The 14,081-nt window shown below is 37.6% G+C and overlaps 1 protein-coding gene across 1 annotated transcript in view; it reads left to right on the plus strand.

The window, feature by feature from the left end:
- Positions 1-14,081, plus strand: part of nfxl1 (nuclear transcription factor, X-box binding-like 1) — a 103,472-nt gene that overhangs the window by 28,554 nt on the left and 60,837 nt on the right. Inside the window, exons 12-15 of the mRNA XM_073064711.1 lie at positions 4,692-4,812; positions 5,848-6,007; positions 7,111-7,202; positions 12,006-12,027. Of these exons, the coding sequence (XP_072920812.1) occupies positions 4,692-4,812; positions 5,848-6,007; positions 7,111-7,202; positions 12,006-12,027 (395 nt within the window). The remainder of the gene's footprint in view (positions 1-4,691; positions 4,813-5,847; positions 6,008-7,110; positions 7,203-12,005; positions 12,028-14,081) is intronic.

Below are 14,081 nucleotides of genomic sequence, written 5' to 3' on the forward strand. Positions count from 1 at the left end.
TGATGGCCACAGGTAGGAATGACTTCCTATGACGCTCAGTGTTACATCTCGGTGGAATGAGTCTCTGGCTGAATGTGCTCCTGTGCCTAACCAGTACATTATGGAGTGGATAGGAGTCATTGTCCAAAATGGCATGCAACTTGGACAGCATCCTCTTTTCAGACACCACCGTCAGAGAGTCCAGTTCCACCCCCACAACATCACTGGCCTTACGAATGAGTTTGTTGATTCTGTTGGTGTCTGCTACCCTCAGCCTGCTGCCTCAGCACACAACAGCAAACATGATAGCACTGGCCACCACAGACTCGTAGAACATCCTCAGCATCGTCCGGCAGATGTTAAAGGACCTCAGTCTCCTCAGGAAATAGAGATGGCTCTGACCCTTCTTGTAGACAGCTTCAGTGTTCTTTGACCAGTCCAGTTTATTGTCCATTTGTATCCCCAGGTATTTGTAATCCTCCACCATGTCCACACTGACCCCTTGGATGGAAACAGGGGTCACCGGGGCCTTAGCCCTCCTCAGGTCCACCACCAGCTCCTTAGTCTTTTTCACATTAAGCTGCAGATGACTCTGTTCGCACCATGTGACAAAGTTTCCCTCCGTAGCCCTGTACTGAGCCTCATCTCCCTTGCTGATGCATCCAACTATGGCAGAGTCATCAGAAAACTTCTGAAGATGGCAATAGATGGCATAGTTAGAGTGCTTTTGCAGATCAGGACCATGATAGAACCCCAGTCACTCGGAAAAGGGGAAAAAAGACATTAAAGAGAGGAATTTAAGATGTTTCTGCAGATGAGTTCGAAGAGGCAGCTACTAGGTACCATCTTAACTGCGCCCTGTGATGCTGCTTTCATTGCACAGTGCAGTTTTATTCCTAGATCCTGTTCCATTACACTCCTTCATGCCCTACCATTCACAGTTCAAGTCCTGTGCTGGTTTGACTTTCCCAAATATCAACTCACACTTATCCATATTGAAATCCATTGCTACATCTCAGCTCACTTTCCTAATTGATCAGGACCCCCTTATAATCTATGATAACTTCACTATTATCAGTACCTCTTCCTTCATGTCATTCGCAAGCCTTGTGCATCCTCATCCAAATCAGTTATTTAAAAAAAACAAATAACAGGATTCCCAACACAGATCCCTGTGGCGCACCACTTGTTGCTGGCCTCCATTCTGAGAAACAACTTTCACTACTCTGCATCCTTCCCTGAGCCAATTTTGAATCCATTTAAGTAACTGTCGCTGGATTCATGGGACCTAATCTTATGGAGCACTCTACCATGCCAGATCTCGTCGAAGGCCTTGCTGGAGTCCAAATAAACAACATCGACTGCCGAATCCTCATCTACCTCTTTGATAACCTCTTCAAAAATAAGACTCAATGAGCAACCATTGAGAACCATTTAGCATTCACAAACTTTGCAAAAGATAATGAGCTTGGAAGTGAGGCTGATTGTGAGAGCAGTATATTCAAGGTTTGAATTTGGGAGGAAAGGGATGTTAAATGACTCATCCCAGGAGAGATGTTAGAAACACCAGTTAATCTGATTGGAACAGATGAAGGAAGTTGGATAGCCAGTGTTTGGCATACAGATAAGGGTAAACTAAGGAAGGACCTGAAGGAAGAGGGGAGACAACCCGAGGAATATCGGAATTTGTGATTTGGGCTGAGGAGAGCTATAGAAATTTGGCCTGAGCTTGAGGAAAGAGGGAAATAAAATCATCAGAGACTGACCTAAATGATCTTAATCTTGATGACAAAACAGTTGTCTTTGGGCTCTTCTGGTATTGGAGGTAAGAGTAGAGTTGTTGAGTGGGAAGGGTTTTAAAGACCATAAGATCTTTCTGATTTAAAACAAAATTCCAACGGTAGCTTAGCAGTAAATTTGACTTTGTTATAATGTCAAAAGAAACAAATTCTGCATTTCCTATCTTTTTGTATCTTGATTAAATTTAGTTAATTGGACTGACCTTAAGTTTTAAACATGCTCTTTTTCAAAATCAGATTGAAAATGAAAAAGGTTACTTCGATGAAAAAGCTTATTTCTATGAAAAGTGACCTAGTTCAACATTGGTATAGGTCATCTTTTCAGATGTGGAAAATGGCACATACAGAAAATGTTGAAGGGATATGTGTTCCAAACATAAATACCGCTATTGAGTGAGGTTTTTGTAATTGCCATTTAAACTTGACAATAAGTACACTGGTTTTGGTCTGCTATGGTTGAACTTAGAGACCATTTCTTCATTATCCCTTTTCCTTATGCCAAGACTGTGGATATAGTCTTAAGTTTGTGGTTACAGACTTGTATTTGATCTGTATTTCCTGCAAGCTTTGCACTAAGATGGGTAGGTTTAGCATCTAGCAATATGAGGGATCCGTTTGTTTATTAACTGAGTATGGGCAAATTGCAAGACTGTGATTTATATGGTATTCCCTACTTGTTTTTGGGAAAAGGTGACGGTGGGAGCCATAGACCAGCTACAGTCCTCAGACTGATGGTATTTTCCAAGTGTTGTTGAGTGAGGAGCTTTAGGGATCAGATTTGGTGATGCTGAAGAGTTGGCCATAGTATTTATTCCCTAGGTCCATTTAAGATTCTTGTCAATAGTGATCTCTAGCTTGTTTATGGTAGAGAAAATATGTGACGTTATTACTGTAAAATGTCAAGAGCAGGTGATTAGATTATTCCCTAGTGCTGATGTTTAACAAGTAACCATCACTACACAATCAATGCATAATGTTCGCTTTGCTGCATGTTTTCATTGCTGTGAAATGGTGAGTAGAATTAAACACTATGACTTCACCCGTTTGCCTTGGTCCTGTATATCCTTAGTACCTTCTCTCATTATCTGTTTAGTTTCTACGACTGTTTTTGACTGTGTGGCAGCATTCCAGGAATTTTCATCCAATGTGTTGGTGTAGGACTGTTTAACTCTGTTCATTTTCACCCTTGAATCTTTTCCTTTCTGCATCTGCTCATCTCATCCTAAACTAGAGCTCAAATTAGTGTTATTTTCTGGAGTCTGATGTTGGACATGGCAATTATGCGGCCATTCCAGCAGAGCTGTCTATAACTTGTGCCTCCACCAGGGGGATACTGGCCTGGATTTTCTGCCTGTAAATTTGGAGGATTTTGCAAAGATGACATTGCTAGTCCTTTTGAGCTACCTACTGTATATGTTCAAGTATGAGCAGCATATAAAATTGCAGGATTACCACTGGGTGTGACTGAGTTTTGTGCCAGGTTTAAGGTCCTGATTTGTAGATATCATTTTCCTTGGAAGTTCAAAGGCTGTGCTTGCACATTGAAGTGAATGTTGAATTTCAGCCTGGAAATTTACAGCACAAAAAAAAGTCATTCCACTATGTCCTTGCTAACTTAACTTTGCCTTGTACCATTTTTTATCATTTGTGTCCACAGCTTACATTATAATACATTGTTTTTAAATGCAATGAGGGCTTACATTTCCTAATGTTCATTCAAGGCTCTAAATACTAGGCCTGGATTCTAACATTATTCATAATCTGGGTGAATAATTCTTCCCTCCATTACAGTCTTGCACTTGTACCAATTACTTAAATCTAGTTAGTTTCATGATCCTTCTGCTAGGGAAAATATTTCTTATCCAGTCTAATTTGTCACCTAAATTTTACACATCTCAGTTTAATGTCCCTTCAGCCCTCGTTCCAAAAAAGTAAAACCAGACTAATCAGTCTTTCCGGATGACTGAAGCTCTTCATTCCTGACAGACTTGGTATCTACTCTCATCCATACCTAGTCTATTACATTCTCATTGTAGTGCGACAGTAGAACTCTAATAATCTGCTGTCTGGATTTTTGGACATCTCTGTAGTTCAGCATCTAGTTCATTGTGACCCTGGTACCTGTGTTTTCTTGGAACTGACTGTTCTCTAGTAAATTAATTATTGTATTGTGTAATATCCTTTTTTTAATAGAAGTGAATTAAAACAGTTGGAAATCTGCTAGTTCAGCACCATGTTCTGATTTTACAGTGTATTCCTTCAGCTTAATTTGTTTACTTCAACTTTTTGGATTAAAACAAAATGCCTACATAGAGGTAGCTTCTGCATTATTTTGGAGGGGGGAGGTGTTTGTTCCCAAAAAAGCAGCCTGTTTCATGATTTTCAATTATGTAAACCTGTTCACTATTGCAAGTTGATAAAACATGCAAGTTCATTAAACATTCAAGTTTCTCATATAAATTCTGTAAGAGTGAATTTCTTTAACCTGAACAGCTGTAACACGGGGTTCCCTGTATTTTGTTGATGTTTAGAAGGCATGTACTTAAGGTACAAACCTTTTTTTTTTGAAAAATAAGAAATGGCCTTACTTTTTGGAATTTATCATCAAATGCATGTATGTTTTCTAAAACCTTCTTTTGTTACAAACTACTCTCCTGTACTATTAATGCAGATTGATAACAGGAGCTTAGTATAAGTTTTAAAAAAAATGATTCCATACCTCAAATCTGTTAATATTAAGAGTGTCCTTCATTACCTTCTAATCTAGAGGTAGCACAAAGTAAACATCTTGAATCGAGGAAAATGTGAGGAAAGAAGTGCATTTTAATTTTAATTACTTAATTAAGGTATAATTGAATTGAACCTGCCATTTAAGTTAATTTTTTTGTTTAAATATATCTTTCAATTTCCTAGGTGCTTGCTACCCATGTCCTGAGACCATAGAAGTTAAATGTAATTGCAGTGCAACTGTTCTAATTGTGCCCTGTGGCAGAGAACGCACAACCAAGCCTCCAAGGTGCAAAGAACTATGCAGGTAAGTCTGATATATTGAGGAATATTGAATTTATTACTTTGTGTTGTAATATTTTGTATTCTTGTTCCAGCTAGAAAAACATTGGAAGAGAAATGTTAAACCTCGCAGTGCTGTTAGGAAACGTTTGTAAATCAAGCTTGTGAATTGCTGTTCCATAAAATCTATGATGAGGTGTAGGGATAGTGCTAGAATGGCTTAGGACAATATTGTAATATAGTTTCCTCAAAAAATCTGTTTAACTTGGTCAAGATTTTAGTGGAACCATATCTATATTCTTTACAAGACAGGCTAATACAATGTTGGATTAAAACAGCTTGTTTGTCTTTGTGGATTTGAGTACCTTGATACTTCAAATTCATTCAAGTGACATTATATGAGGTCCAGACAATATCTTGCCTGATATTAAACACTTAAAAAAATGGCAGTTTGAGATCCTGCTCAGCTGTAAAAACATTTCATGTGAGGTAGTGTTCTTTCCCACGATCACCTGCATCATTATTTGCTTCTCAAGTTATGACACATGACAATTGTTCTTTGTAAGTTCTTTCTCTAGGGAAAAAAGTGATTTGTTTAATTGCTGTTGATCTATTCTTGTTACTTGAAATTAAGGAGTAGAATTTTGCAGATGTTAATTTGCTTTAAAATTTGTAAATGTTCTAAATCATTTAAAATATAAGTCTTATACTTGAGGTCCATATTTTCTAATGCTGTATTATAAAGATCAAAAAAAGTCAGAATTGGCATTATGTTGCCAGAAAGATGATGAACTCACCCAGACCAAGGATACCAATTGGCATTGCATCAAAAGTTGCTTCTTAAGATTTATTTATCTGGCCTCGGTCTTAAGACAACCCCTACAATCTCTTTGTTCTTTTATTCCAGTCAGAAATTCTTAATATTACAAAACTGTTAACCAAACAAACAAAATTCATCAGTACTGTAGAATCTTCTGTCAAGTAACTTTTTGATAATCACAGGATATTTTAATCTTTTATGTATTCCATCTGAAGAATGTCGTCTTATGTTTCTTTTCAGGAAGCCACCCACATGTCATCACCCAAGTAGAGAGAAACATCGATGCCACTTTGGTCCTTGCCCTCCATGCAAACAGCCCTGCCAGAAAACACGTACCACATGTGCTCACCTTTGCCCTGATCCATGTCATGATGAAGTGCTGGTTAAGCAAGAAAACTCTGTAAGAATATGTTGTCTATATGTGGAATATAATTTAAAATATTTTATGAGGTCTGTGATTAATCTGGATACAATAAATGAGCCATGATGAAAAAGTAGGATTGTTTTATTTATTTCAAATGATTTTTGCATGTGTTCTTATTAGTCGATAATGCAGATTTATTAGTTTTATTCTAATCCATGTTCTAGAATACAACATAACTAGAACAACTTTGTACAAAGCAAATTTACATATGAAATACTTTTTTTTAATAGATAATGCTTGATGGTTTTTCACATAAACTTTATTTGCATCAAAGCCTTAACAGGAAATAACTAGTCTCTTGTGTTTGATTCATTAAAACAAAATGAATTAGAAAATAAATCTTCATCTATTTACCCTGGTGATTTAGCCTTTTCCTGTTTCAGTTAATTCTTTATCATATTTGACTTCTGTCAAATTGCAATTCTTATTGCAACAAACCTTGCATTTCTCCACTGTGTGCACAAGATTCTTCAAGAAGTCTAAGAATGTTGTTGGTCAGGCAAGCAGCATTTGCAACCTTTCATTGGTCCTTATTCTGATATCACCTTTTTCCACCTTGTTTGACCTTTGAAATGCCATATGGCTTGGTGGACAAGGTGGCATACCAAGTAGTTACCGTAGTTGTTTGCTCCTCCCAGTTATGTGTGTCAACCTTGATTCTGTCTTTGTACAGTTCCTTTTTGCCTTTTCAGCATTAACTAATAAGATATCAGAGTCCCTGCCATTTATCTCCATGCTGTTTCCTGCCTCTCAAACCAGTCTCCAATTCCTGTTGCATGGACAACTCCAGTCACGTGCACTTAGTTAATTTTTCTAGTAATCTCGAGTGGCAGGAAAAATGCAATGTGATAAAATGGAATGCTTACAGCGATAAAGGAAATAAATCAATTAAAAGCACTTGCAGCATAAACAGATCATATCATATGCTGTAAAATTAAATAAACTAATTCAAAGTTTTTCTTGTAAATCTTCACCAAATTCTTATAGCTCTTTGGCATAAATTATCTGATAGTTGCTTAATGAAGCTTTGCTTGGCATTTTGGAACAGAGCACTTATAATAACCCTTATACCTTCTTAGTGCCAACCGTCGGGTCCTTGGGAACGGCGTTCTGAGCCAGCCTTCATTCGAACAGCAGTCCCTTGCCCAGCTTGTAATGTGCCTATTTCCACGTAAGTAAGAGTCTTACACTCTGATTCTAAAATCAGTACTGTAGCTAGTTCTGAAAATAAACTTAAAGCTGTTTTTTTTTTAGTACATTATGGTCAACATCCAATTATTTGGGAATTATTCTTCCAATTTGAGCTTTCATATATTGACTTTAATAATGTAATTTTCAAGTTACTCATCATTAACCTTTTTTCCATTTCAGCTTTGTTTATGCAGCAAGAGTAGAACTTTGATTCCATTATATTTAGTTGTGCTTTTGTCATTCGTATTTTTGAAATAAATAAATAAATACAGTGAAACTTGAGTAATCCAGCATACTTGGACTAGCAGATTTTCCAGAATATTGAATGAAACTGCTGTTAATATTGCTACCAGCTTCACTTTTTCTGCATGTTACACAGTAACGCATCTTTCAGTGAGCACGGTGATTTTAAAGGAAGTAGAGAATAGAACCTGGTGCATTTCAGCTTCCTGATTCCGTTGTGCTCTGGAGCCTGGCTGGACTTCTGACCTGCACTCTGAGCCCCTAGCTTCAGCTCCAGAGTAATGACTGAACCAGACGTTGAAGAACTGGAATTTACAGTCATACACTAGACCATAAGGAATTTTGTACTGCATTGCATGTGATACTATTTTAATTTTATGTTAGCAATTTAGTGCAAAATGCTTTGTTTAACTAATGCCATTTTTGAGATTTTATGGAATAAACATTTTGAGTATAACTAATTTATTGACAGCAGCTTGCAGTAGTCTTGGAGACAGTGGTAAATAGGTATTTGCTTTTATGGAAGGTAAAAATAGCATTTTTGAAGAACTTTTAAAATTCAGAAGTGAGGTGAAAGGATTTTGGAAGGCAAAAGAAGGAATACGCGATTGGAGATGAGAGGGGTTTGGGGAATTTCAATGTTAAAATGTGATTTTAAAAAATCTTTTTGGATCTGGGCATTGTTAGCAAGGCCAATGTTTCTTGTTCATGCATCGCTGTCCTCAAAGTTTGGAGTAACGTCTAGGGAATGACGATTGGCCAGCTTTTTTTAGTGTTAAAGGTTAACGTAACAGAAATCTATACGAAAGGTTTTGCTGGAATGAAAATGGAATGCTTCTGTTTTTGTTGCAAAGTCAAAGCCAACATAAAAGCCAAAGAGACTGCATATATTAGAGCAAAAATTAGTGGGAAATTGGATTGTGAAGCTTTCAAATACCAACAGAAGGCAACTAAAAAAAGTCATTAAGTAGGTAAAGGTGGAATGGGAAAGTAAGCTAGCCAATAATTTTAAAGAGGACACCAAAAGTTTTTTCAGATACATAAAGTGTAAAAGAAAGGCGAGAGTGGATATTGGACCACTGGAAAGCTATACTGGAGAGTTAGTAATGGGGGACAAGGAATTGGCGGACAAACTGAATATGTATTTTGCATTAGTCCTCACTGTGAAAGACACTAGCAGTATTCCAGAAGTTCCAGGTGTTGGGTCATGAAGTGTGGGAAGTTGCCATTACTAGGGAGCAGGTTCTTGGGGAAACTGAGAGGTCCGAAGGTAGGTAAGTCACTTGGATCAGATGGTATACACCCCAGGGTTCTGAAAGAGACAGCTGAAGAGATTGTGGAGGCATGACTAGATTCTGGAATGGTTCCGGAAGATTGGAAAATTGCAAATGTCACTCCGCTCTTCAAGAAGGGAGAGGCAGAAAAATGTAAACCATAGGCCAGTTAGTCTGACCTCAGTGGTTGGGAAGATTTTGGAGTTGATTGTTAAATATGTGGTTTTGGTGTACGTGGAGGTACATGATAAAATGGGCTGTATCAGCATGGTTTTTTCAAGGAAAATTCTTGCCTGACAAATCTGTTGCAATTCTTTGATGAAATAACACACAGGATAACAAAGGAGAATCAGTTGATGTTGTGCATTTGGATTTTCAGAAGGCATTTGACATGTCGCTGCTTAACAAGCTATGGTATTACAGGGAAGATTCTAGCATGGATAAAGTAGTGGTTGATTGGTAGAAGACAAAGAGTGAGAATAAAGGGAGCCTTTTTTTGGTTGCTGGTGACTAGTGGTGTTCCACAGGGGCCTGTGTTGGAACCGATTCTTTTTACGTTATTTGGATGATTGAATTGATGGCTTTGTTGCAAACTTGTGTGGATGATATGAAGATTGGTGGAAAAACAGGTAGTTTTGAGGAAGTAGAGAAGCTACAGAAGGACTTGGACAGATTAGGAGAATGGGAAAGGAGTGGCAGATGGAATACATGTTGGCAAGTGTATGGTCATGCATTTTGGGAGAAGAAATTAAAGCATAAACTGTTTTCTAAATGGAGAGAAGATACAAAAAACTAAGGTGCAAAGGGACTTGGGAGTGCTTGTGTAAGATTCCTTAAAGGTTAACTTGCAGGTTGAGTCTGTGGTGAGGAAGGCAAACGCAATATTAGTATTCATTTCAAGAGGACTAGAATATAAAAGCAAGGCTGTAATGTTGAGACTATAAAACATTGGTGAGGCCTCTTTTGGAGTACTGTGAGCAGTTTGGGTCCGCTGATCATAGAAGGGATGTGCTGAAACTGGAGTGGGTTCAAAAAAAACCCTCTTTTGAACAAGATTCCAGGTTTAAATGGCTTATCATATGAAGAGTGTTTGCTGCTCTGGGCCTGTATTCGCTGGAATTCAGAAGAATGAGTCGTGACCTGATTGAAACCTATCAAATGGTGAAAGGCCTCAATAAAGTGGATGTGTAGAAGATGTTCTTATGGTGGGAGGGTCTAAGATTAGAGGACAGCCTCAAAATAGAGCGGTGTCTTTTTAGAACAGAGATAAGGAGGAATTTTCTTCAGCCAGAGAGTGTTGAATCTGTGGAATTCTTTGCCACAGATAGCTGTGGAGGTCAAGTATTTATATATATTTAAGGCAGAGGTTGATCTTGATTTGTCAGCGTGAAGGGACATGGGAGAGGGCAGGAGATGGGGCCTGAGAGTGAAAATGGATCAGCCATGATGAAATGGCAGAGCAGACTTAATGGGCCAAATGGTTTTAATGCAAGGCAGTCACCATGACATGTACATAGAACATAGAATAGTACAGCACATTATAGGCCCTTCGGCCCACAATGTTGTGCCGACCCTCAAACCCTGCCTCCCATATAACCCCCCAACCTTAAATTCCTCCATAGTAGGGAATTCCGAAGAATCTTGCAAGTTAGAGTGGTGACAACTTGCTATTACAGTGTGTTTGAAACAAATAGCAATGATGCATTTAACGAGAGACTGAGATAATCCTGACAAATTTGGATGAGAAAGGACAAGACAATTAGTGATACATCAACACTGGCATGGCTTCATTTTGACAAATGTCCTGAATTCTGAAATGTATCTTCCATGAATGTTGTTGCTAGCACCAGAGAGACTGGAAAATGGCAAAAGTAACTGCCGATACTTATGCAAGTAGTCTGGATGCATGAGATGTTGGTTTCTCTGGCCATGGAATACTGAGTTTTTCTTGCTGATTGACCTTGAGCAAAGGGTTTTTGTTGAAGAGTTAGTGTGGGAGAGGTGGGCACTTGACAAGAAAGAAACTTTCTATGAGTTGCATAAAGCCAAGAAGCTAAATTATTTGAAAGTTAGTGGCAATAGCATTGATGAATCAAAAAATTAAACTCATTGAGAGCTGATGGATAAGATCTTTAAATGCTGGAGAAGCCAAGAGTCAGTGGTAAATGTGCTGAAGGCGGGGAAAGAAATACCGTATTAAAATAAATAATTTATTGGAAAGTCATTTGAGATTAAATACTTAAGAAAGAAGGGATGGTAGAACAAGCACCATAAAGAATATTTAAAGAAGCACAAGATTATTTTTGTGAAACATTTTCTGTCAGAAAAAGAACAGAACGTCTGCTTGTAAACCAAATGAAATCAAAACCAAGTCGTGCATCTTTTGACATTTAATGTTTTAATTGTTTTAACCTCTCATTTCCAGACCAAACCTCAGATTTTGAATAGTTTGGCTTTTATGTTTGCACTAAGGTTAAAATTTAACACTTTATGATGGGTGGCAACTGATTAAATTCTTAAATATTAAACCTAATCTGGCATAGAGAGCTTAATTCTGGAGTTGCCATGTATTTGCCCTCAAGTATTCAAAGATTATTAATCTATGGTGGCTACATTGTTTAGATTTTAGTGATAATTATATTCAGTAGCTCCCCATGTTTCCTTTTATTTAGGGGTTTTGAGCTACCTCCATTTTTATTATATTAAGTGAAGGGGTAAGTTTCGGAGAACCTGCTATGGACAAACAACGCACACAAAATGCTGGAGGAACTTGGCAGGCCAGGCAGCATCTATTGAAAAGAGTACAGTTGACCTTTCAGGCCAAGACCCTTCAACAGGACTGATGTCCTGTCCTGTCCTGTCCTTCAGCAGGACAGATGTTAGCACTGAAAATATTGCAGGTGTATGGTACATAGCTTTCAAAAGTAATTTAACAGCACAGGTAGAAAAGCACAATTTTCAGAAGGATTAGTTTGGACAAAGTAAGGTCACCTTTTATGAAGTTCTACATTGGTCAGTATGTTGTGTAAAGCTCTCTTTGTCCTTTTCAGAGATTGTATGAAAATAGTGGGGGAAAGCAAATAACTAAATTGTTTTCTTTTTCTCTATATTCAAGTTATTTCTGAATGCCTCTAAGTAAACAGAGGAACATTTATGAAATGAACATTAGGATTGATTTCATATAACTCAAAAATATAACATTTAGCAAAATCTTTGTATTTCTGGCTATTATAATCTTTAATAAAATTCGGTATCTTCTATTGTAGGGCCTGTCTTGGAAAACATGAGGTGAGTACAAATAGAGAAATTAGGGTAATATGTGTAATTAGGTGGTTAATTCATCAATTTTCATTGTGGCTTTCTTGTAAATCAGGCAGAAAATACTTCAGCCAAAAATATTGTTCTGGGAATTATTTCTTGAGATTTTGGCACAGTTTATTGCTCTTTTTTCTGAAGACATTGGTGTGTTTGGGAGAAAGTAAGTTTTAATCCTTGAATATAACTTCAGTCAGTTTGAATCTTGTTTTCACAATAAAGTATGAATTGCCGTCAATATGAAGTAGCTGCACATTTAAAGGTGTAGCTTTAAAAGATTTGAGTTAAAGTATCTATTTTCTCCCAAGAATTGTTTTAATTGTTGTAATGAGTGGCACTGCTACCAGTTTTCAAACTTAAGATTCCATTCCTGTTTATTGCTGATGTGCGAGGTTGGCCTATATTGTGCATCTGACCAAGAGAAATAGTTAGAGAAATAGAACATAAAAAAACCTACAGCACAATACAGGCCCTTCGACCCACAAAGCTGTGCCGAACATGTCCTTACCTGAGAAATTACTTAGGGTTACCCTTTGCTCTCTATTTTTTGAGCTCCATGTACTTGTCTAGGAGTCTCTTAAAAGACCCTATTGTATCCGCTTCTACATCCGTCACTAGCAGCCCATTCTGCGCACTCACCCCTGACATCTCCTCTGTTCCTACTTCCAAGCACCTTAAAACTCTGCCCTCTCATGCTAGCCATTTCAGCCCTGGGAAAAAGCCTCTGACTATCCACATGATCAATGCCTCTCATCATCCAACATAGTTGTTGGAATTAATATGAACATTGTTTCTGTCTGAATTAAATAATTAGTCACTTTTTGTTTACAGAATTTCAACTTGCATTTGCTAATTTTTTTTATTCTCTTATTCTTGTTGTGGTTCATTTTACTTATTGCAAAAGGTAACGATGACTTCAACTGACAGGAAACTTTATTTCAGTTAGTTAAGTTAGCAAAGGGGGAATGTTAGTTTCAATGTTCCCATGTATTTATTCACAGCTCTCTCAATGTTGTTTATCTGTAGTTTTCTACCCCTTTTGTCTTTGTTGGATTTGCTGATGGAGATTTCAACTAACTTTGTACATTGATTTTGACTGCAGTTTAGCCTTTAGCACACAATATCATTTAAATAGATCAAGATTCCAGTAATCACATGAATGAAATCAATATTTGGATCTAATGAATTATCTGTATCCAAACAAATTTGAACTTGGGATACCATCAGATATAAACATTATCCATGAATGCACAATTGAGTATGCAATTTAAGAACATATAGTAATAATTAATTATTGGTTATTGTTGATGATACAACTTTATTATGCTGTTGCAGTGAAAGATTTGGAAGCTGAATTCATGCCAAATCATAATTTCCAAGGTCCATTTATTGAACAGGATGTCTTCTGGGATAGATTGCCAGCAGTTTGTGTAAAAAGCCCATGCACTTTTTTTAAGGGGGAGGGGGGGAATGTAGATTTAGATGAGGTGGCTTAGTATTATTTTTAAAAAATACATAATTTGGACTGGCTGTAGAAGTGATGGGGGGGACGAAGGAAGCATAGTGGAGAAGCAAGATACTGCAGAAGCTGAAACCTGGAGCAACAAGCAATCTGCGATGAACTACGCAAGTTGAGCAGCATTTGAGATGGCAGAGGACACTTCAGTTTAAAAACATGCATCATGTAAATGGAATAGCCACAGAATAGCCAAGGAATTGGACTGAAATCAATCATTGAGCAGGGGTATGAGAAAAAGAGCTACCTTTTTAATCCTGAGTGTGAACCTAAGTGAAAAGGCAGAACTTCGCCTTTTTTGGAGTTGGACTGCAACCAATCACTGAGCAAGATTCATCAGAAAGGGGGAATGAAAATAAAGAGAAGTGCAAGCAGAGTGACCATTATTGTGAGTGGGCCAGTGTTTAGAGTGGATTTGGCTCATCAGGCTTGATAAGTATCTGGTAAGTTTCTTTTTTTCTTAATTTTCATTCCTTGTCTGTATGGGCACAGTGCAGTAAGAATGCTCCAG

The sequence above is a fragment of the Hemitrygon akajei genome, chromosome 13, assembly GCF_048418815.1.
Source record: "Hemitrygon akajei chromosome 13, sHemAka1.3, whole genome shotgun sequence".
Classification (NCBI taxonomy): Eukaryota; Metazoa; Chordata; class Chondrichthyes; order Myliobatiformes; family Dasyatidae; genus Hemitrygon; species Hemitrygon akajei.